Below are 23,472 nucleotides of genomic sequence, written 5' to 3' on the forward strand. Positions count from 1 at the left end.
ACTGCAGAAACACCAGCAGGCAACACTGGCATCACAGTCATGCAGATGTTGCTTCTGAAAATACATTATGTTTAAGAGATATGTTACATATTTAGATCTAAAAACACTTACGTAAGTTTTTGGAATCTCCTTGGAATTGTAAGACAGCTATTTCCCCAAGCCTATCACCGTTGAGGAACTGGATTTGACCCTGAAGCAGAAGCATTTTCGGGTTTTCATTGTATTAAGACAATGTTGAATCCGAACCACAAGGAGAGTTTAGAAATTCGGAGAAGCTGAATTAAGCAAGGTACCTGTTTCAGCTCCTTGTGGGACAGAGGCCTACCCATGAACTCTGTACACACATGATTCCATGGATTTTCTATTCCTGTATGGGATGATGGTCTAGACAATAAATCCCCATGTTGTAGTCTAATTAGGGCGGACACATTATCCAAAAGAATGACTGAGACCTGATTCTGCAGTTGCAAATACTGGGATTGCAGTCTACTCATGTTCTTACCGTCACGCCCCGAAAATCGGTCTCATTTAACGCCTGGTGGATTATTACAGTTCTGAGATCATCCTCGAGCGTCGAGTTGCCATCTTGCTGGCGTATGATGGTGTCCAGTGCCTTGGCAATCACCCAGATACCATCGTAGGCATACCCGTGGTACTTGCTGTACTCCTCTCCTCTTCGCCTGTCATACCTTTTCTTGTAGCCAGAGGCAGTCTGAAGAACAATAGTCAGACTACTTAAACACACCGTTTTACAGGTCCATGAACATTTCATTTGCATGTTCACTCATATAACTTCATGTTAGCTTTAACTAATGAACATCCAGTAGGCTATTCTTGTTTCCGAAAGACACTTTCTTCAACTTTAAAGATTGTGGCTTTTCCGTTGCTGCGTGGCATTTTATCGCAAAATGGATTCTCTTTCAAAGAAAGATGCTGCAAACTATTCTGTGTTAAGCATATTTGATTTAAGTAGTTTGGACTTGAAGTCTTTGGACGCCAACAACCCTGGTGTTTGGCGAAGTGACACTACATTTGTGTCGTCAGGGTTGATAGAAGTGTAGTTGAAAGCTTCTTTAATGAGCCGTTTTATATGCAACTCTGATAATTAGAGCTAAACGATGCCATACTTGTTTTTCATTTAAGATATTAATCGGGCTATATCGCCAATGACCTGTTAAAGACATGGCCAGAGTGATGGATGATCCCCAATCCCGAGATGTCCAATTCATTCTCGGGTAAATCCAAGCGAATTTAGGAACGAATAGAATTGAATGCATCACGGACCAAATCAGCTCTCTATAAGAACTGAACAATGCATATTTTATGTGATCAATTAATGCTAATCACCACGGCTTCATTCCTTAAGCGACGATAAGTATCGGACCATTGGATTCCCACTTGCTCTCTTGCAATATCCGCCGGTAATCTTTCGAAGCAATCAAACTAGCAGTGAGATCACAAATGCCATAAATCACTTTGATTTCTATGGAAAAACGCAATGATAAATTTGGCATTCCATTAATTTTTGCGCAGTTAAACACACCATTGTGGTTTGATTGAATTACTGTGCCATCAACACTTAAACCGAGACACACGCATTGAACCTTGCCTGAAGGGAGTGCACTATTCAATAATGAATTAGCAAAGGCAAAAACGGCAGTTTTCATTCCAAAGGTCATTCGGAGTTGGTTTACTTTTTAGTTGATGTTTCGCAATCAAAATATTTGATACTATGTTATTCAGAGGTAAGCCAATCAGTTGCCTAGAACTGTCTGTAAAACAGACAACTCTTAGTTAAGTAGACACAGCATCACTTCATAGACCAAAACAAATGGGCCGGTGAAGAAGTTTTAAATCTCCCAGGATGGATGTCCAGGAAACAAAGGCATTTTACCTTCCCTGCTATTGTCTTCAAGGGAGAAGTACTCAGCTGCAGTATATCTGTGGCGAAGTAGCCATCGATTGCTTCCATCATCTGTCCTAAGGTACAGTCGACGTCCTGGACCTTCCACCAGTCATCCTTCCACCAGCCTAGCACCATCCACACATGTTTCGGGCCGAACAGACTGAGCTTGTACGCCTGGAACAATTAAACAATGGTCACAGTCACAAGAGAGAAAACCAAACTGTACGACATGAACTGGCTTTCTCTATCCCAGCATTACAAGACTCAGCCTGATGAAGCTCGTTATCCTGATTCGATGGAGAATCGGTTCAGGTTGAGACTGATCTTTATCGATCCCCCGGGCTGACATCGGATCATCAGCCAGAATCTGATGACAAATGTCCGGCTGCACCTCCGGGGACCGAGCACGCTTACTCTTGTTCATTAGACAGAGAGCTGACCAGAATGCCACTCAGATAGCAGAAGAAGCATCTACAACGGTCAACGAATCACTTGGGAGCCGATCATTGGATAGAGTTGATAATTTGTTAGTAGCAATAAACTACTATCTACTGTTACTTTGAACATAAGTAACACCGTCTTTGTCTTCTCTTGCAGCAGCTCAATAAATGTAGAGACTGTACCAACTACACCCCAGAAGCTGATCATGTCTCAAGATCTGTGTAACTGGCCCATTACCACACATAACGCTATATACGGAATTCTATTCGGGCCATTTACTATCCAGTTTGTCAGTTCCAAATCTTTCTCCAGTGCCTATTGCTTGCAACGATGGCTTCTGTGACCAAACCAACGCTTGTGAACAATGTTCAGAAAGGCGCATGATTTGCTCGTTACCAAACAGAATGCTATCTGGCATTGTGAAAGACAGCTGCTTGTCAGACTGATGGTCCAAATCATTGATTTTTAACAGCCCGATACACCGCGAGAGGCCAACTGAGGACAGATACTTTTGTTAACATTTTTACCACACTTCATGTCTGCTACATCAAACATAAACTGGACAAAATCTCCATCATGACGATATTGTTGGGTCGCACAGTACAACATTCACTAGGTAGTCAGACAGAACTAATGTAATCAGTGAGCAAGCGCTGTAATGATATCATGAGGAGAATGTGTCCAAGTTCATGTGCACTCTTCGGCTAGAGACATTTGTTGTGATAAGGTGTGTTCTATCACTGAATATATTGGACCGAACTGAACTCCCGGTAATCAGGATTTGACTCTACTATACTACATTAATATCATTATATTTGATTAAACAAACATTGGACAGATACAGGTAGATTCAATAACAGAAACCCAACACTTTCATTTTAGGAAGTGGCCACGTGAGCGCTTCATTCAACAAAATATATACTGCAATAGTTGCCTAAGAGTGTGGAGGAATTATCTTTCCATTTTTGTTGAATGCTATGCTATTGTTTCTAGATAGACTAGATTGACTTATTGTGACTATATCATCCAGGTTGTATCTTATGTTTTCCAGCTCTTTAATTGTTTTTATTGGAAATGTCTCCGAACTCCTACCTCACAAAACACCCGTCTGGCCATCGTCTCATCAAAGTTTCCAATAAATATCCTCATGTCTTGTTTCTGAAAAGTCAAGAGACTATAAGAATGCTGCACTTATTTTTTTGTCTTCACAGGAACTATATCGACCTGTATTAGCGTTACATGCATGATATAGGTCCAAACTTCAGCGTTCAGTTTTAAGTTTCTTTTCACATGAACGAGTTGTATCAAGCTTATCTTCCAAAAACGTCACCAAAAATGACAGGGAATGTCACGTCGTGTATTCGTGTCGGCTTAGAAGGTCGCTTTACGCTGATCATACAGTATCGATTCTTGATTCCAGAGAATGACAGACACGGTGGGGCCCTATCTGAGACATTGGATCAAATAACCTACACAATCGACGTCGACTCGACTCGTCTTGTGGCCAATAATAAGGAAGATGTCAAATGACAACGGAAATTCGGTTCGGCAGCAACTAGAGCGCCTCATTGCTATCGGGAGAATTCGCTCACATGTGGCAATGTCCTTGTATAACGGTCAATAAACTAGAACTCTGAGAGAGACTGGACATCGACCCAAGGGTGAGAGATGCTCCTCCGATCATGAATTATCAACAGTTATCATTGTTCATAGTGTCGTAGTTTTCTTAAATGTGAGGCAAATGGCGTGGTAGTTTAATCAGGTTATCAACACATGGTGATATGTATAGCACTGTGGAAAAAAACATAATTGGAATAATGACCAACACAGCTGAATGTTGTTGAGGTTATTCAATGATACGGCATGATGTGATGAAGGAGACACATGCCAATATTCGCTTCACTTGATCGAGGAATCCAACGTCCGAACATACTGTGTAAGTTGTGTCTATAACATTACATATCGGATACAGCGTCGTTCTAAAAGGTTAAGACATTAACTGATTGAAATAGGGTGGTGACACAAGAACTCCCTTAAAGCCGGAGCTTATAGATGCATACAGATCTTTCTTCCCACACGGAACAATGCAAAAGGGGTGACTGCCCCTGCGAAATGAATTTTACCTAAGGTGGATTTTGTTGGAAATAGCTGGAATTTCCAGCTCTTGGCTGGAATAAGCTGACACTTTGAATTTAGAGAGTTTCATCGAAAAGTTATAGCTGGCAAAAGCTGACAAAAACTGGAACTTTATCCATGGGGTGGAAATTCTTGGCATTTTCTGGAACTTTACTTTTCGTAAAAGTTCCAGCGCTGGAAATCTCTGTCACTTTACTATGAGATTGTCAGAGCTGGAATTAGCTGGAAATTTCAAATTCGATGTTTCTGACAATTGTTGGAAAAAGCTGGCATTTGCTGGCATTATGCAAATTGCTATTATGTTATGCAATTCTATCATGTGGTCTTATCACCTGACCTATCCCATGATGCATTACACCTCAGACAGGAACCAGTAGGTTTGAATTTTCAAGTCAAACAAAGAAATCATGTGGGAGCTCTTCTTATTTCTTGATTTTTACCCCGAATTCGATATCAAGATATCCAAAGTTTACACAAATTGAATTGGAACACATAAGGATTCAAATGAATGCAAAAAGGGTAATCTGGACAGGCCTTGAGGTTGTTTTTTTAGCATATGAAGAAGCCTGAATCAGTGTATGTGCTGTAAGCCTGTATTCAGTATTATTGTATGCATGATCGTAGACCCGGACGGTATCATAACTGTAAGATTTTGCATGGGAGATGTCCACAGCCAATGACTCATGTAAGTGATGGAGTCAATCAACAGTCGGCTTGCTCCATCATTCTTTTCAAGGTCGTGCAGTGATGTTATTTGGACATCCATTTTGGACGTCAGTCCCCGTCTGTAACCCTGCCCTCCAGACATCAAAGTGACAGAGTGTGCTATGTGTGGTTAACATCATGTTGATGTCACGGTATCCAGTTAAAACGGCACCTCTTTTTTATTTGGCTCACCTTGTGAGCCTCATGCGATAATGTGGCGTCCATCGTCGGTGGCGGCCGTATTGTTAGCGCGGCACGTTTCGTAAAGTCTGGACTTAAAATTGGTACACATATGTTCCATTGGGCCCTGGGGCAATTCACACCAATCTGGTCAATCCATGATCCTCAAACTTACGAGCCTAATATTACAATGTGAATACTTTGCACTATCTATATTATTAAACGAGAGGCAAAATTTTCCTGTCAGTGATTGTCAATGACGTCATCGTATCAACTGATCACAATTAGCTATGATGTAAATGACGTGCTGTCTCCAGGATGGGCATTGAGCCCTGACGACGCCAGTCGGCATTGACGGGCACTCCAACCCAGGTCATGTGGCAACTTAAACCATCTGCAATGGGGAAGTGTCCGCCTGGCAGAGGTGTCTGCAAGGAGCCTCAGTGAAGCAATAATCTTACGTTTTATATGATAGGGCCTCTTATGCTCGTGTAAGTCCATGGTCAACACACACCAAGAATGATATTTACATTATAACAGTGTGACAAGATTGTGTCAGAAAACTAAGGGATTAGGTCAGTGGCATATGCTCAAAACTTGATAATGCCACAGCAATCATGTTTGCAAGTGACATAAATCACTTGTTTGCATAGATAATTTCAGGTGCCCGCAACAAGAACTGGTCATCCTAGCAACCTCTGTTGGAAGCAAAATCAACCTGCAACCTTTAATCATATTTCTGTGTGACAGAAATTGCTTGTTTGCAGTTATAATTGCAGATGCCATCAAAATTGAATTAGAATTGGAAATCGCACGGCCTGGGATTAAGCAAAATCAACATGCAATCATGTTTGCATGTGAAAAATTGCCTGTCTGTGGTGATAATCGCAGGTGCGTGTGACAAGATTGCAATCAGCAAAGTCAAAACTAAGCGATTATTGGTTTTACTCCACGACAAGAGATCTTCTTGTTGCATATCACAACGATTCTAATCATAGTCACTGTTGAGTGACAAAAAACGCCTGTTTATTAGTGTGCAGTGCTCTGATCGATTCAAACGTAGAGCAGGTCACATACTCCATATTAAATTTCCAGCTAATGTCAACTAATGCCAGCTATTTCCAATAAATGACAGCCCTGACATTCCTCTTTGCATGCTGAATTTGTAATTTCCAGCTAATGTCAACTAATGCCAGCTTTTTCCAATAAATGACAGCCCTGACATTGGTAATCAGCTGGAAGGCCTGGGTCAAGATTTTTCCACCTAATTCCAGCTCTGGAAATTAGGTTCCAGCTAATGCCAGGTTATGCCAGCTTTTTCCAGAGCTGGCATTTTCTGGCACTGCCATTTACCAAAATACCGCCAAACTCCAGCCCTGACATTTTCTGGAATTTCCAGCTAATTCCAGCCTCTGGCAAGAAAAAATAGTTTGGAATTAGGTGGAAATTGCCGGCTTTTGTCGACAATTTCCAGTCGAATTTCGCAGGGGTGTGGAATGAGACCTGTTGACAAGACAGTTGGAACTTTACCTATGTGGACGAGACGGAAAAAAAAGAACATGACTGTCCACAGTAGATGGGTAGAAAACTACGTATTGTATTCACCTAGTGTTAGTAAGCAAGGCACATAATCAATTACTGATGACGGGTCAGGTGATGGTGGGTGGTGATGGTTATTGGCGTCGTTTCGTCCCAAAACAAGAATACCCCGATCTACTCTTCCGAGGCGACAATACCTGGCCTACACGTTAGAGACACCAGATATTGCTGAGCCCGCTCTCAGTTTGATCTAGGGTCCTGTGGCGATCATATCACATATGAACACAGCAAAGGAAATTCTTTGAACCTTGATCATGAAAGTTCAACTTGTCTTTGTCAGTTTTCTTTGGAAACGAATTACAAGTCCCTGGGTTGATTTTTAACATATTGCAAAAGGTGTAACCTTAGGGATTTTTTCTTTCTTTCAAAAATATATCTTTAAACACGGTTCTTGAATGTCTTATATGTGGCAAGGCTTTGGCGTCGAGGAGGGGCCTCACTGCTCACAAGTGGTTTGGACATTCCTGAGTACACAGGACTAAAATGGATGATGAGAAGGATGGTTACCTGGAACTGCTTGAGCACTGGCGCAGGGTCACTGGTGAAGCCCTTGGTGGTTGCGTTGATGCCATTCTCATCAAGGAGTTTGGTGAGGGCATTATGCGCCTGGAATGCAAAGAGATTGATGTAAAGTCATGTGCATTGACCCAAACCAAATCGTAAGTCATTATGAAGTCACCCAAGGACTATGGGTGGCAGCCATGAGGTCGATATAATGGTATTTTGGTGTCAGTTAGGGCAGTGGGGCGTGTTTGATTCAGCGATGGATATATTCCTCGTACCAGCGTGAATAGTTTAGAGTGTGCTTTGAGATAGGAAAGATCCCTTGTCACGCCCTGGAGCAAAAGAAAAAGTGCTTCATTTTAGGTATTTTAAATAGTTTAGGGTCGCTGAGTGTGTTCCGAAGTAGTGGGTAATGCAGGTGTCCTGATAGAGTGTAGCCACTGGGCTCTTACTTACATAAGCAAATCTCCCAGATCCTTTTATGCTGGCATCCTGATAGAGTGTAGCCACTGGGCTCTTACTTACATAAGCAAATCTCCCAGATCCTTTTATGCTGGCATCCTGATAGAGTGTAGCCACTGGGCTCTTACTTACATAAGCAAATCTCCCAGATCCTTTTATGCTGGCATCCTGATAGAGTGTAGCCACTGGGCTCTTACTTACATAAGCAAATCTCCCAGATCCTTTTATGCTGGCATCCTGATAGAGTGTAGCCACTGGGCTCTTACTTACATAAGCAAATCTCCCAGATCCTTTTATGCTGGCATCCTGATAAAGTGTAGCCACTGGGCCCTTACTTACATAAGCAAATCACCCAGATCCTTTTATGCTGGCATCCTGATAGAGTGTAGCCACTGGGCTCTTACTTACATAAGCAAATCTCCCAGATCATTTTATGCTGGCATCCTGATAAAGTGTAGCCACTCGGCTCTTACTTACATAAGCAAATCTCCCAGATCCTTTTGTGCTGGCATCCTGATAGAGTGTAGCCACTCGGCTCCAATGGAATGTTTGAAGTAAAGACAGGCGGGCTGGGTTAAAATCGTTCTCACTAGGCACGGTGCGGAAAAGATTGGGGTACTTCGTTCGGTCATTTAATTCTGGGTTTGTGTCTGCATAAGAAAGCTGCAAGAAATAAAACACAATGAGATGATAGTCCGCATATATTTGTCTCTGATAGACAATTTCTCAAAAACTTATGGAGCTGCATTTCTATAATGGCGAGATAGTCAACCTCGGGTCAATTGGCATCGATGATAATGCTAAAACTCTTGATAGAAGGCTTTAAGAGTAAATGAAGAGGCATCCTGATTATTCCAACTATAAAGGGCTCCCGGAAAGAGGGGACTTCAAAGAGCATGTTCACATTTTGATTGTTATCACAAAGGTAGTGAAGACTATAAAGAGATATTTGAGCTTATACCGTATTGTTTCCCAGCCATCAAAGAGTCAACACAATTTCTTTATATGCGTTTACATATCATGGGAGGAATCAACATCCCTACTCTCAAGTAAATCCTGAGATCACAGCTGGAATAATCCATGGATATCGTTTGAGCTCGACTTAACTCACAACCATACTCTCTAAAATCACAATCGGATTGTCTCTAAACGAGATCAATCTGAGAGTTTGCCTGATTCGACTACTTGACGATAATCTCGCCTTTCATTAAAATCTTAATCCTCCTGGCCTATAACGCATAAATCATGTAAACGTCACTGGTAAGTCATTATGTTTCCAAGAACTCTTAATGGTTAAATTGGAAAGGGTGATGATGGTAAGCGTGATGATGGTGAGGGTAATGATGGTAAGGGTGATGATAGTAAGGGTAATGATGGTAAGGGTGATGATGGTGAGGGTGATGATATACCCTTAGCATTTATCACACCATTCAAGTGCAATTGGCTTCATGTTGTTTTAGTGACCTAACAGAGGCAAAATATGCGAACGTCGGGCTATCAGCCTAATAATGAGGAAGAGGTTCGAACTGAACCACTTCATATAGCTTATCACGTTGTAAACTGCTCTATGTCAAAGTTAGTACAATAGATGATGTTCTCAACTTTGACGTTTTTCCAAATGTTCTTTTTCAGTCGTTACATATCATGTAGCTCTCATGGAGCGATGCTTTCTTGATTAAAATGTCCAAACACATCAAATAACAGATTATAGAACGACAGACGTGTCATATTGATTTCAAGTTTAATCCTGCAGTTTTTTTCTCGTGGTGTAATGTTACATGATGATTAAGCTTCAATATAGCCTCTAAAAATATCGATTGCAAGCGACTTTTTCCAACTAGCACTTGCAAAGTTAGCTGCAAGTGTGAAGGCGGCGTACAATTCACTGGTGAAAAAGAATCACATGTTTAACAAAATCATGGTGTGTGATAATACAGTACCTGTCTGATGTTCCACCATCGTGACATTTCAGCAATAGGCCCTGTGACTCCAGAACACGCAGGCCCAAATAACATCACTTTCGGAGGTATGTTGTGCATCAAGTTAAAAAACTGTTTGGTACCATAAGCCATATCGCACTGCAAAGATAGAAGTTAACAGTTATGAGCATCATTGTTAAACAGCTGTATGTGGAAAGGCGGAGTTATACGTGATTAAACAGCTGTATGTGGAAAGGCGGAGTTATACGTGATTAAACAGCTGTATGTGGAAAGGCGGAGTTATACGTGATTAAACAGCTGTATGTGGAAAGGCGGAGTTATACGTGATTAGTCTCTTAAATAATGAGAACACTCTTAGAAATAAAGCTTTTTGAGATTTTTAGAGTTCTTTGGACAAATGTGCACCTCGTAGATATTTTTCAGTAAAACGAAAAACTCCTGATTTGCCTGACTCTTCTTTTGAAATACTCTGATAATAGTATTAGTTTTATACTCAAAGGCCCATACGGCGATAGTACACTTGCGCAACAGCAATATCTCACCTATCATCCCTGAAAGTTGCAGTGCTGTCTGCCAAGCGGTTACGGAGGAGTTGTCCAGAAACGATTTTGAAAGTTTTCAAAATTAGTCATAAAACAAAATATTTCATGCAAAAGATGAAAATCAATAGTTGAATAAAATCAATAGTCTTCCCAAGCTTATTGGCTGGGAAGCCTAATGAAATTCTAATGATTATGATAACAAGATGGCTGAATGCGTTTACTTTTTCTTAAATGATCGAATGTGTTCATGATGGCACTACACGGATGTGCAATAAGACTAAAGCCGCTGATTTCACGGTTGATGGCTTCAGTGAGCCTCTTAAAGAAGAAAGCGGCTGCGATTGCCGGGAAGCCTTCTTTAATAGCACGGCAACGACAATAACTCGCTTTGATGTTAAAAAGCAGTGAGAATCTATCCTCAAGAGGAACGATCGATAACAGATCGATGGATTTTTTATAACATTTCAAACATTTGATACTGCTTGCAATGAAACTTTATTCACCTGGGAGTGAAAAAAAGTGAGCAAAATATTTTTACTTAGAAAATTTTTCCGGGTTAGGCAGAAAAAATGAATTAAAATTTTGAAAAATTTTCAAAGTAAAAAAAGTTTCGGGACTGATGATTTTGGTTCATTTTGAGCAGAAAACAAAAAACCAGTGAAAAAAATGTGTGGACTTAGCAATTTTTTCAGGGTTGGGGTAAGGGTTAGCAGAAAAAAAATCAAAATTTTGAAAAATATTCAAAGTCAAAAAAGTTTTGGGACTGATGATTTTGGTTCGTTTTGAGCAGAAAATAAAAAAATCAGTGAAAAACATTTTTGGACTTAAAATTTTTTTTCAACTTTCAGTCAGTTCAAAATTTTGAAAAATTTTCAAAGTCAAAAAAGTTTTGGGACTGATGATGTTGGTTCATTTTGAGCAGAAAACAAAAAAAAAAAGTGAAAAAATCTTTGGACAAGGAAATTTTTTCAGGGTTGGGGTAAGGGTCAGAAGAAGAAAAAGTCAAAATTTTGAAAAATTTTCAAAGTCAAAAAGGTTTTGGGACTGATGATTTTGGTTCATTTTGAGCAGAAAATAAAACCCAGTGAAAAATTTTTTTTGACTTTTCTAACCCTAATGCTTTCATAAGTTCAAGCCCCGAAGGAGAGTGACATTTACTTATGAAGCCAAGTCATGATTAGGAATATCCGTTTCTATTCGCATTATGTGATCTGTCACCGGTAAGATCAGCAAACTGAGGAGCGCTCTCTCAACTGTATTAAGTCATCCATTTATACAAAACTTGAAAACAAGATGCCATTCCACCATATCCCGCGGAGAGAAGCACCTAAATCACATTAGAAGTGCCAAAGTTAGACATATGGACAAGGTCCGTCCGTGGTATCGCAAAACCATCGAAAGAGTTGTTTAGTTTAACGCATGCTTCGGCATGTTTTTGGCAGAAGCTTCTTTAACTTTCTACATTTTTCATCACCTATTTCGCTAAGGTAGCCAATCATTGACACGTCAATGACCTAACATGATTCATTGACCATTTCTCATATGCGTAACATCAGGTGACAAACTGAAACCACATAATCTAGATATTGCATCAACTATTAAAAAACGTGGACATTTAGAAATGTCATTATTGATCATTTTCGACAGGCAGCGAATAAACGCCTGTCAATCTAAAGATTAAGGCATGTGTTCTATAATTCGAACACACCTCCTCGAAAGGAATGGAAAAACCCTTATGCTGTTTTTGAAAGCACATTATATGTCGCTGGTGCCAGAAATAGTAGAGTCAGAATCCTGATCAAAACACCAGAACGCTCACTCCTTGACAAGAGCAAACAATTGTCTAATAATGGGCTCCTAGTGGCATGATATAACCGCGGGATGCTTTCGCAATAATGAAAAGTGACCACGGACACTTGGTCTTCGTTATGGCCTGTCACGCTAACTCGCTAATGTTACCCCATTTTTGCTACTGTTGACGCTGGTGAACGCTAAGTGCGTTATTCTGCAAAAGTCACTAATTTGAGGATATTAATAAAATGGGCGGTTATTGTGTTCTTATGCACTGAGATGGTTCCCTATCAACAAAAGTTCCATTGAATCAGTCGATCTTTGAGATAGTTTGGTGAGCTAGCGCTCTCAGATTTCGGCCCCTATGTCACAACTTGCCATTGTCTACAGTAACATTGATCTAGAATCTGTTTTGCGTTAACAATTAACAGTAATGTTGCATCTTAATACAGCATGTCTTACAAGCAGTGTTGCGTCTAAAAGTTATCAAGCAGCGTTTTGTCTGCATGGTGATTGATGACTCCATCCACCTGTCTAAATTCTAATCGGGAGGAATCACTTGCTATCGCAACTCCGACATAACGGTGGTAAAAAACGTGTTCATGTAAGGGGATCCAGCGGGCTCGCGTTGATTCGTTCATCATCGTGCGCTGCTTGTAAGCCCTTCATAATGACTTTCTTATCGATTTAATTATAAGGTATTGCTCAAGAAAAAAGGAGCTTGACCAGGGTATATCGAAGCATTGGGAAAATAATTTCAATCGGATGGCGACAGAAATATTTGTACCAATTGTACGGACAAAGCTACAAGTTGAGGCAAAGTCCTGTACAATAAGCCTTTCAGCTGCCTTTATTTCTAAGGCTCTTGAAGTCGAGTACCCCAGTGTGGGAATTCGGACAGTGTCAGCAAGGTACTGTCCACTATGGTTACCACAGCGCTAGCAGACGACAATAACAAATTTGAAAACTCAGGAAGAGCCATAAAACATGAATTATTCGCTGTTGAATCTGCCCGAGTTTTCAAATTGTGCTTTGGTGTCACTGTCCGAATCCCCACACTAGTATCGAAGTGGCACTCTACCAATTGTGCCTTGGTGTCACTGTCCGAATCCCCACACTGGTACCGAAGTGGCACTCTACCAATTGTGCCTTGCTGACACTTTCCGAATCCCCACACTAGTACCGAAGTGGCACTCTATCAATTGTGCCTTGGTGTCACTGTCCGAATCCCGACACTGGTACCGAAGTGGCACTCTACCAATTGTGCCTTGCTGTCACTGTCCGAATCCCCACACTGGTACCGAAGTGGCACTCTGCCAATTGTGCCTTGCTGACACTGTCCGAATCCCGACGCAAGTACCGAAATGGCACTCTATACCAATTGTGCCTTGCTGACACTGTCCGAATCCCCACACAAGTACCGAAGTGGCACTCTACCAAACCATATTCAAATAAAACGGGTCCAAAGTGCACATTTCCCAGCTACTTCCACTGACTAAACTTTTTCCAGTTTTACAATGACGATTTAACATACATGTATTCCCAAATTACCTGCTACCTAACTTGGTTTGCTGTTATCTGATGACTAAGTCTAATTACAGTAATCTGCCGCTGGTAGCATTTAACACTGAAGCAGTGAAGTTAAGGATTGCAAATTGCCTCAATCTAACCGTTGAATCATCTTACGATTCGCTACCAGGATCTCAGTATGGACTTTTTACTCGATGGCGAATACGGGCATGAGTACTTTTCTGTCAAATTCATGGTCTACATCATTTTGTCTAATTCTCATCTACACAATGAAAAAAGGTAACTTGCTGTGGTTGCCAAGTTATTTGCTGGTGATGATCACAATCCTTTAAAGAGGATATTTCCTGTTCGTGGAACGTCTTCCAAAAGACACAAAGTGTCACATCTACACCAACGCAGGTACCGTAATCTGGCGGCTTGAGAATTACAAGTTTATTAAAAGGGAGACCGGACTTGTTGATCTTCTTGCGGAAAGATAACTCATGATGTGACCGATTCCCATTTCCTGAAAGAAAGGTTAAGCTCAGGAATGTAACAACCTATCCAACATTCGAGGATCTACACGATTTGACTAAGCAACCGTAAAAGCTCTCCTTACGCCTTAACAAGTTTCTAAGATGTAAATTCGTATCCACAGTCACTGTGCCAAATCAAACTCGATCAGCCACGATTTCAAATTTTCTTTACGGTGCAATAGTTGATATTCCACTGTGTAAAATGGCATTCCCGCCCTATCAGACGAACTGTAACTGGATATGACACATCCACTTACATGCCAGAGAATTCAATATCAGACAGCTAATGTCTTTATTGATTTTGTTGAAGCAGAGAGGCAGCTCTATTTCCCGTATTCTAAAGTTTAATAAGGCACATCTCCTTGGACCGTTAATTTGACATACACGTATTGTCTTAGGTGACATAGCACAACGAGGTGACTGCTCTCTGAGAGTATGTGATGTCAATACAGATTTGACTCAGGGTTAATGAAGGAATTTAGCAGAATTGGCATTGATAGGCATGACTTCATAGTGTCTCGAAGCTAACATTCACCCTGCCCGAATGGTATTGAGCTGGCAGTATTACAAATACAGAGTCATACGTTGTTGCCAACTCAAACCCTGCCAGAAGCCTTTGATTGGAACTTACTGCTGTGCTACCATGTAACTCAAGTATTCCTGTGCATCTTACATAGATGCAAAAATTTTAGTCTTCTCCTGATCAGAGCTAAATCAAAGAGGAAGATACTTTTGTAATATATCCTACACCTGGCCTGCAACTTCACGATCACGTGGACTTAGGGTACATGCAATATAGGATCAATCCATCATGAATTCCTAGAAGATTGCTCCATAAAAAGCCCCAAAAGCTAGGTCACCAATATACCTATGCACAGGTTCCTTGGTCGAATAAGGCGACACCTTTCTATTGCACAACATTTTCATGTCTTCAAAGCTGGAGTCTTCAGCCAATCATCAGTCTGTATCTCACCAATCAGCCAACCAGCAGGCAACATCTGCTTTGATGGCGACCTAATGACCCCGATGGTCGCGGCGTGCCGGGGATACAACCAAGCTCATTTGTAGGAAATGGTGTTCTCCGTCTTCATCAGTGAACCATTGTTGGTCCCTCTGCGGTCACTGTTACACGCGGCGGCATTCAGACACCTAATTTAGCAACCCTCTAAGAAGAAGGGAGTTTTTCTTTGATCGTTCTAGTGATCAGCTCGGGGTTTGATTACACTTCCAAGTGAGCCGTCATCGTCATAATCTTGCCAAGTGTGATCACCATGATGTCGCCAAAGGCCTACCAGGGATTTACCCGCCAGTGCTCTGGAACTGCCGGGTAAAACGCTGGTCGTTGGGCTATTCAATCATCCTCAAACATGGTGTACATTTTTCCTCGGCGATCATAATCGGTTAAATCCGTTACTCACACTTGACAAGGATTAACGAAGACAAGAGAAAATCTTACACAGATTTCTTTATCATCCCTTCTTTTCATATTGGTGTACGTTCATAAAGACATTGGATCCCAAGATAATCGTTTAGGACCACGTCAAAGACTGGTCTTGGGAATTCCAAGTTCATTCCATTGACGAGTTGATTAGATGTGGTGAAGGAGCGTGGGCACTCTTTGACTGTAAGATGGTATTCTGTTTTAGTAACAAGCAGATGCATATCATATCGATCCTGAAAAGCTGACACCTTAGCTGCAATCATTTCAGTAATAAACCAACGCAACTCAAGCAAAATCCAATATTGAAGTTCATATTTTGAATTCTAACCATTGGGAACGAAATGAGAGTCTGAGCTCAAAGTGCGCAACAATAACGATAGTCAAGGAGAAATTAACTTGCGGTATAATGCATGAAGAGCTGGCAATTTGAACAATCGTATATATCTTGTATAGTTTAAATATCCTTCACGAAGCGCTAGCATAACTTGGCTCCATCAGTGCACTTCGTGTAATAACTCATATGCAGGGAATGTTCTCGAAAAAAACAGGTAGTTCGCCAATGTGCTATGAAGAACTAATTCCGTTAGATATAAAATCGAAGCCAGAATCATCTGAGAAGTTGACTCGAGAAACTTCTTACTAACGCACCATTGTGGTTACTTATGTCAGTCTAAGAGTTAAGGTATTGTTACCAGTTTGGTTGGACGGGGGTCTACATTCTATGGTCAGCCGACGTCAACCTGCCATATTTACTCCATGTACGCCACATTGGTTCATTCATCAGGCTCGGATGTAAAACGTTGCAAGCCTATCACCATTGGCCCTCGAGAGTTCCCATGGCGGGTAAAATGATGTATTCTGTCAGTCCCGATGCCCTGAGGAAATAAACTATGAAATGGGGTCCTGTCGAGGGAAGCCAATCTTCACATAGTATGTTCGTTAAACAGAAATCGACAAGTCTTCTCCGCAGATATGCAACTGGTGATGCTATGTAGATCAGAGGGAAGGAATGAGAGACTTGACTTAGTTAGGAAAAGTTTATGAAGATGTGGAAACCCCCCAGGTCAAGCACTATTCAAATTACATCGCAAATAAATATTCGCGTTCTATTTTCTCATTTTGTCTGATCTGAAGAGAATTTCATTCACTATGCAATTCACAATGTCATTGATCATTTCTTTCAAAGAGTATCTAATGAATTATATTGCTTGAGACAGGCCCATATCACCTCAGGGCCCAAAGCTTATTTAAACGCCTGCGGTTTCCCAAAGGTCAGCAACCGTTTTAAATATGGAGACAATGGCATATTTGCCTCATCTTCTGATTCAATATCGGACTCCGGTTGGTTCTTGTGTAAGCAAATATACCTCGCAGCATCAGCGTCCTTTGAGAAATTACACGTGGTCGTATAATAACACCAATAAGGTTGTCGATTACTTAGTAGTAGCCGTTTGGCTGAGGTAGTTCTGTACTGATATGATAGGCTTACCTGGGAGAGTGCCTCGGGGTGCTGTTAGATGAGGATGCAGGAACCAGGCAAGCAAAAGAAGGCGATAGGAGGGTGGTGACAACTGTAGCCATTTCTTCCGGGCAACCAATATCGTAACAATATGCGCCCCGGTAAAGCGTCTCGAAGGGGGGGGGGTCATTAGGATTTAGGAGCCAGGCAAGTAGAGGTGGGATAGAGGAGGGTTCTACGACTTTGAATGATGGCTGTAAACAAATACGAGAAATCCAATTCGTTTGAAAGGAGTTCACACACCATAACGTCTGTACCTCAAACCACCTTCAAATTTGTCACCAACTGTCTATGGTTATTCTAATCGTCAGGCTTCACAGTAATAAATAACCCGTCTTCTGATTGCAGCACGTTTTACTGCATTAGTGCAATATAATACAGTAAAATGTATATGAAAATTCAAACGACGCTTTAAAACAATAATTACACTTGCCCGTTGGCATCGAACAAGTGGCATTTCCTGGTTCACAATAGCAAAATAATCGCTGGTGTATTGTAGGAGCAATCAGCACTTCCGTTCCCTGCTTCGCGTCGGATGGCGGTTTCCTACGCAACTCACTTGGGGATTCATCTCAATTATGCGCACAGTCTATATTGCCACGCGTCATTTTCTTTCATCTAAAGTGAAATTATTAGCGTGATTGACCTTTATGAAGACGTATAGCGTCTGATGAATTAGAAATGAAAAGACTCAATGCCGTGACTCGCATTTAACTCTTAAATCTACTGGTGGTAATGTGACTGAGGAGACGATTTAAGTGATGGCGTTACTGCTGATTCATTGCCACGAGCCACGCTGTGGTGGAACACGCACAGCCATAAAGTCGTCCTCTTAAGGTGGCACTCTAGCGTTGAACGCAAGGGGAAAGAAGACAAAATTCAGCTTAACTAAAAACTACCATCGCTTTTCACATTCTTGATGCCATATTTCACCATACTGGCCTGTAACTTCCTACTATACCCATGCGTGATCTTATTCCAGCGTATGCCTCTTTAACAAAGGCTTCTCACTCTTCATCAACAACTAGTAAAGCTATGTTAGTCGAACAAAAAATATATCTTAAAAACACACGTTACTTGTTTTTCCAGTTTTTTTCGAACTTGTTTTTACTGAATATAACAGGTTGAACGTAATCAAAAGCTTCTAGATAAAAATTCTTCGAGAAACTCAAGAATCACTAACTAGCTATTCAAAGCGGCTCGCTTACTGCGATTGAACCTTCTCGAGTTGAGGGCGAATGGTTAAGTGCAGAAAACAGTGCGTTTTAACAAGCTTCCAGAACAGTTGTTCAATTAGCGAGCACTGTTTTCTACGAGCTTTTTTAAACATGGGTGCCCTTCTTTTAATATTCTATTTATTTAGAAAATGGAATCTTAAGGTTTTTTTCAGAAAAATAACCAGTCCACATCATGTTCGAGTGTGCTCTGTCTATACAGTATTCGTCTCTGAGTTGGTACGCAACTCATGAAAGGTGTAAGTAAGTCAACTTACCTCAAATTACATAACGTATATTGGAAAAATGTATTAAGGGTATTGCTGTCGTACAGTATGAACTATTGTAGTTTCCAAAGCAAGAATCGACCAATGGAGCTAACAAACAATACCGACATCTCTGACATGTGCACCGCACACTCGTCAAAGCTTAAGACAATCTGCCGACAGCTAGTTATCCAAGAATCTATCATCACTCTTAAGACATGCTAGCCTTGCTAATTGAAAGCATCAGGTAGTTGTCAGTTAGCATTATACACCAACAAGAGCTTGGGCTAACAACTGGCTGAGGAAATATAATACTTACGATGTTATCGATGATTGTGATCGTGATGGTCATGTGAAAAGAAATGTGCTAAAGTCACCTCGAGGAAGAGCTAAGACGAGGAAGGGTGCGAGGGCCACAATCTTCTTAGAGTGATTCTGAGGAGAACGGCACGCTGCGTTGGAATATTCTATATCACATTATGGTGCTGAACCTTCAGGAATGGAGGCTATTTGAGCTTTGGTATTTCGGCCAACACAAATATGCCCCCTCCAAGGGTTTTTTCAGTAAAAAAATGAAATGCCAATGGTTTTTGAGATTCTGAAAACCGCGGTTTGTCGCGGCATAAGTGGCAAAAACCACTTCCAAAGCAACATGTACAGTGGAAGTTACTGATTCTTGATTGTTTTGTCCGGAATTGTTCAAGGAGTTATGTGACAATGCCAAGTTTGACTGCAAGCCTGTAATACCACTGGTGGCGACTTGAGGAGATAAGTGCTATACACCTCCCTCCAAAGGGTGTACCGTCTCCGATATCCGAACTGTCCAAACCATGCTCTCCTCACCTACATACGTCACCAATAGTTGAGGTGGCCGGGGTTTAGGATACAGTAAGAATGGTCTTGATAGTGATGCCTCGAAGCGATGTACAGACGTATTAGACTTGCCAGACGCAGACCGCCTGGGATATTGTGACTGTCACTTGAGGCTGGTGATGAACTTCTTATTGTAATGTATTATGTATAAATATTAATCAGTCAATTAGCTTCAGATCAGTATAAGAGTAGGCTCCGCTTGCCTGCTGATAAATTGCATTTTTATTGTCAAGATAAACAAATTACGGCGGTTAAAGTCACTGACGAGCGTGCTCGGTTGATTTAGGTTGTCTACGACTCGTCCTGCAATCAGGCAGTAGCGCTCCCTGGGCGAGGCAGCTACTGTTTGAATTACGCAAGTTACAAGGAGTGCATAAAAGCCGACACAAACAATGGCCCAGACAGATAAATCTAGGAGACATGCGATTCCGGTTAAGACACGGTGCTTCCCAATTCAGACACGAACGGAAGCAATTCAGCGGCAATAGTAAAGGTTTTCGATACGCTGAGGTAAATCAATGAAACTTTCGATGGATTATCCCTTTATTAGCTTAGGAACTGGAAGCAGTTCATCTGCCTTTGATACAGTAAGCTTGTTGATACCCAACTAATGTAAAGCCGAACAAAGGCAGAAGAAAGTAGGGGAAATTAAATTAGTCATGATCGGTCGGTAAGCTATACCCGAGGGTTAAAGGATGAACTGAGATCAGGCCAACGAATCCTGCAATATTATGAACACATCTGCAATATAAGACTCGGCTGATTGATTCCTTTCTCAATACTAACCCTGAAGAAGGAAATGCGTTCTAAAGGCTATTATGCACCATCAGGTCAACATGTCATACATCATCAAGAATGCACAGGTTATTCTTTAGACTGAAGACAAAGAATACATCAAACCAATAAGAAGTCATTTTCGAATAAGCGATTTCTTCTTCTCTATTTCCGTGTCATGCGAATGAGATTGACAGCTATACAAAAGTGTACCGGTGTGGAGAGGACGGATTCCGACTGGATGAACACAGACGTGTGGTTCAATAACGCCTTCCACAAGAACCATCGCCTCACTGGTTATTCAAGGGAGGATTTAGATATCGTCGAGTTTTTACTCCTTGCCAATATTTCGGTAGATTGAGTAAGCAAAAGGTTCAAGGTTGGTACTATTGAAGCGTACCCTTTGCGCAAAATAGGAGATATTCTTGGTAGCACACTACGCAATAGAGAGGAAGTCTTGTTTGAACCTCACCTGCGCTGTCAGCGTTTGCGCAATAGAGGAAGTGCTCTTTGTAGCTGGACAGGCCTTATCATTGCCAATCATGAAGTGGCTGTGATCATTGTGTTCGTTTGTCATTTTCTGATTTCTTTACTCCATCACCTTATCGGCCGGCCGTATTTCGTATGGCCACAAGTACTCATAAGACACCATAATCCGAATAAACCAACAAAGTGGGCGGCGGGAAATCATGATAAGAAAATAGCATTCTATAGTCAGCAAGTCTGCTTCTGCAATTCCCGACTTCAACAAACGTATCATTTCCTTTGATTTAAATTAACTTGGTGAGATTAGTTTCGCCATATGCTTGAGATTTACTTTAGCCTCTGCAAATTCTTCCTCTAATCCGTAATCGATACATTCGCTATGCCCGAGAGCATCGATAAGGTTAGACGCATGGTAGGTGGGGTTAATTACCAAACTAGGTACCCCTGCTAGTTCTGAGGTAAAGGTCAGGTTGTAACACTCCTTCGACACCTTGGAACTGTTTTTACTTCAAGGTCTGATTGATTTACTCCAAACAAAATAGGCCTACTTTATGACCTTCACTATCATTACTTTATTGATTCCACGGACTACATTTCAAATCGATACCTTCTAGGTTGTTTATATCTCACAGATGATCACCACTGACTTTCAATGGAAAACGCCTGATTTTTCTATACAACTGCGGCTATCTGGAGCCGACTTCGTCCTTTTCATTTGATCAATTTTACAGATAACCTACAGCATTCATCTCACTTTGATTCCTCATCTATATAAGCATGGTCATGGGAAAAGCAAGAGTGGTGTAACTTATCTGTGTCTTATCAGCATCAGACATGGCGGCGATGGTAACCCGGTATTCGTAGGGTTAAGACTTAAACCGCCCTCCTGCTGATTATAAGTTAAGGTAGAAGTATGGTTCCATCAACTACTTATTTTTTTTCGGACCGTTCATGTCAGATGATCCCGACATGAACAGAAAGTGCATCAACTTATCACATTAAGACGGTGTTTTTTATTGAAGATTTGTCGACTGCAAACTTGTAAGACGAAAAAATGTCTAACTGATCTTGATCTGTTGGTCAGTGGAACCAGAGGTGCTTTCGAATAACGGTTAAACATAATGAGGAAACATACTTGTTAAATATGAACTAATACCACATGAGTCAATTATCATACAAGGAACTCATGCCGATTCTGAGTAAAAAAGTGAGGTCTCACACCAGCAACACCTTCTTTGTCGGAGAAGTTGGAATTTTCTCGAAATGTAAAATTCTGCTAACAAAGGCCAATTATAATTATCATTCTTAAGACTGTTGAGAATACCCGCCTACCCCTGTCGGCAGCTAACTAGCTGAAATGTATTAAACTATTTGACTTCTGAACAACCTGCCGTCCCTGAAAACTAACCAGAGAAAATATGTTTTGAAATCTGAAGTGTTGGCAGGTACGGCATTTCCTTATCCAGGATGTAAGTTTATTTAAAAGCCAGACCCTTCTCTTTGCAGAAACCCTCAGCTTGGCTTGCTTTTATAACGATTCACATTGATTTTGGTTCTACATTTCACCCACGATACAAACCTCACCTTCTCCTGCCTAGATCGACTAGAAAACCTTTTAGCCGTGCACTTGTTGAGAAAAGAATACGAAAAAAGAATGCCGCCGCTATTTCTTCGATTCTGGTCAGAGCGGAAGCTAGAAAGAAAGCACCTCCTGAGAAGAAGAGTAGATGAATTGCCCAGAATAAAGCTCTCCTGCTTGGATAAGATCTGGTGCGGGAGGCTTAGGGCAGTTGGAAAGCCGGCTCAGTGGCCACACACATCCCATTAGTTCATCCCGCGGGGCTCTCAGTACAAAATGGTAACAGCAAAGCCTTTCTTAAGGAGGCGCGAGCTCGTTTCGATGTCAATATTGCCATCAGTAGCAAGAATATGAAGAGACAAGGATAAGTTTTTATCAAGGTTTCGCTGAGACCAGAGATTGGTCTGTAAGGTCTCGCAAAGCTACTGGGGCTCACGGCTAAGAACCCACTAAACGGACTCTGAGATAAACATGGTGAAGGCGGAAAAAGCTAAGTCAAGTAACGTCTATTGCATGTTTTCTCTTTCTTGATGATGTTAAACGTAAATGACTGTGTATGTCGTATAGAGATCAGGTGGGCATTTGGGCATTCAAAGCAGATGCCAAAGAGCTTTGATTGTCCGAAGGACAACTAGAGGAGATGCATGCCCGTCGATATGAGAGGTAGAGAACTTTACCATCAGAACCGCCAGCACAGTGACAGGAGGTGAGCTCAATACGGCTTAAGATCGGGTTTCCTAGTTTAGTGTTCGTCATCTGGCCTATCCAGAGGAAGTTAGGGGTTATGATGGCTTCTCCGGCACTCACACTTGTTTCTGTCAGCGCAAACATAGACCCCTAATCTCCTCACGATTCTAACAGCCATGTTCTTGATGCCACCCAAGCGATCAATGGCAATGGTGCATCAACACTCTATCACAACCATTATGATAACTGGTGGTAGAACCAGTGATACCTCACTCTATCTTTTGCCAAATGCAAGGAATTAGCACATGTGACAATTTGCCTCTCTTTTTCTTGGTAATTTCATTTACACCTACAAGATAAACCAATTAGGATGTGCAGCAGG

At 41.3% G+C, this 23,472-nt stretch overlaps 1 protein-coding gene across 1 annotated transcript in view; it reads right to left on the reverse strand.

Annotated features, from left to right (window-relative positions):
• The window catches only part of LOC135492091 (gamma-aminobutyric acid type B receptor subunit 2-like), a 111,638-nt gene that overhangs the window by 7,725 nt on the left and 80,441 nt on the right, over nucleotides 1-23,472 (reverse strand). The window contains exons 3-9 of the mRNA XM_064778263.1: nucleotides 9,874-10,011; nucleotides 8,411-8,596; nucleotides 7,475-7,573; nucleotides 3,440-3,505; nucleotides 1,895-2,080; nucleotides 503-712; nucleotides 112-190 (exon numbers count right to left, since the gene is read on the reverse strand). Of these exons, the coding sequence (XP_064634333.1) occupies nucleotides 112-190; nucleotides 503-712; nucleotides 1,895-2,080; nucleotides 3,440-3,505; nucleotides 7,475-7,573; nucleotides 8,411-8,596; nucleotides 9,874-10,011 (964 nt within the window). The remainder of the gene's footprint in view (nucleotides 1-111; nucleotides 191-502; nucleotides 713-1,894; nucleotides 2,081-3,439; nucleotides 3,506-7,474; nucleotides 7,574-8,410; nucleotides 8,597-9,873; nucleotides 10,012-23,472) is intronic.

This window comes from Lineus longissimus, chromosome 8 (assembly GCF_910592395.1).
Source record: "Lineus longissimus chromosome 8, tnLinLong1.2, whole genome shotgun sequence".
NCBI lineage: Eukaryota > Metazoa > Nemertea > Pilidiophora > Heteronemertea > Lineidae > Lineus > Lineus longissimus.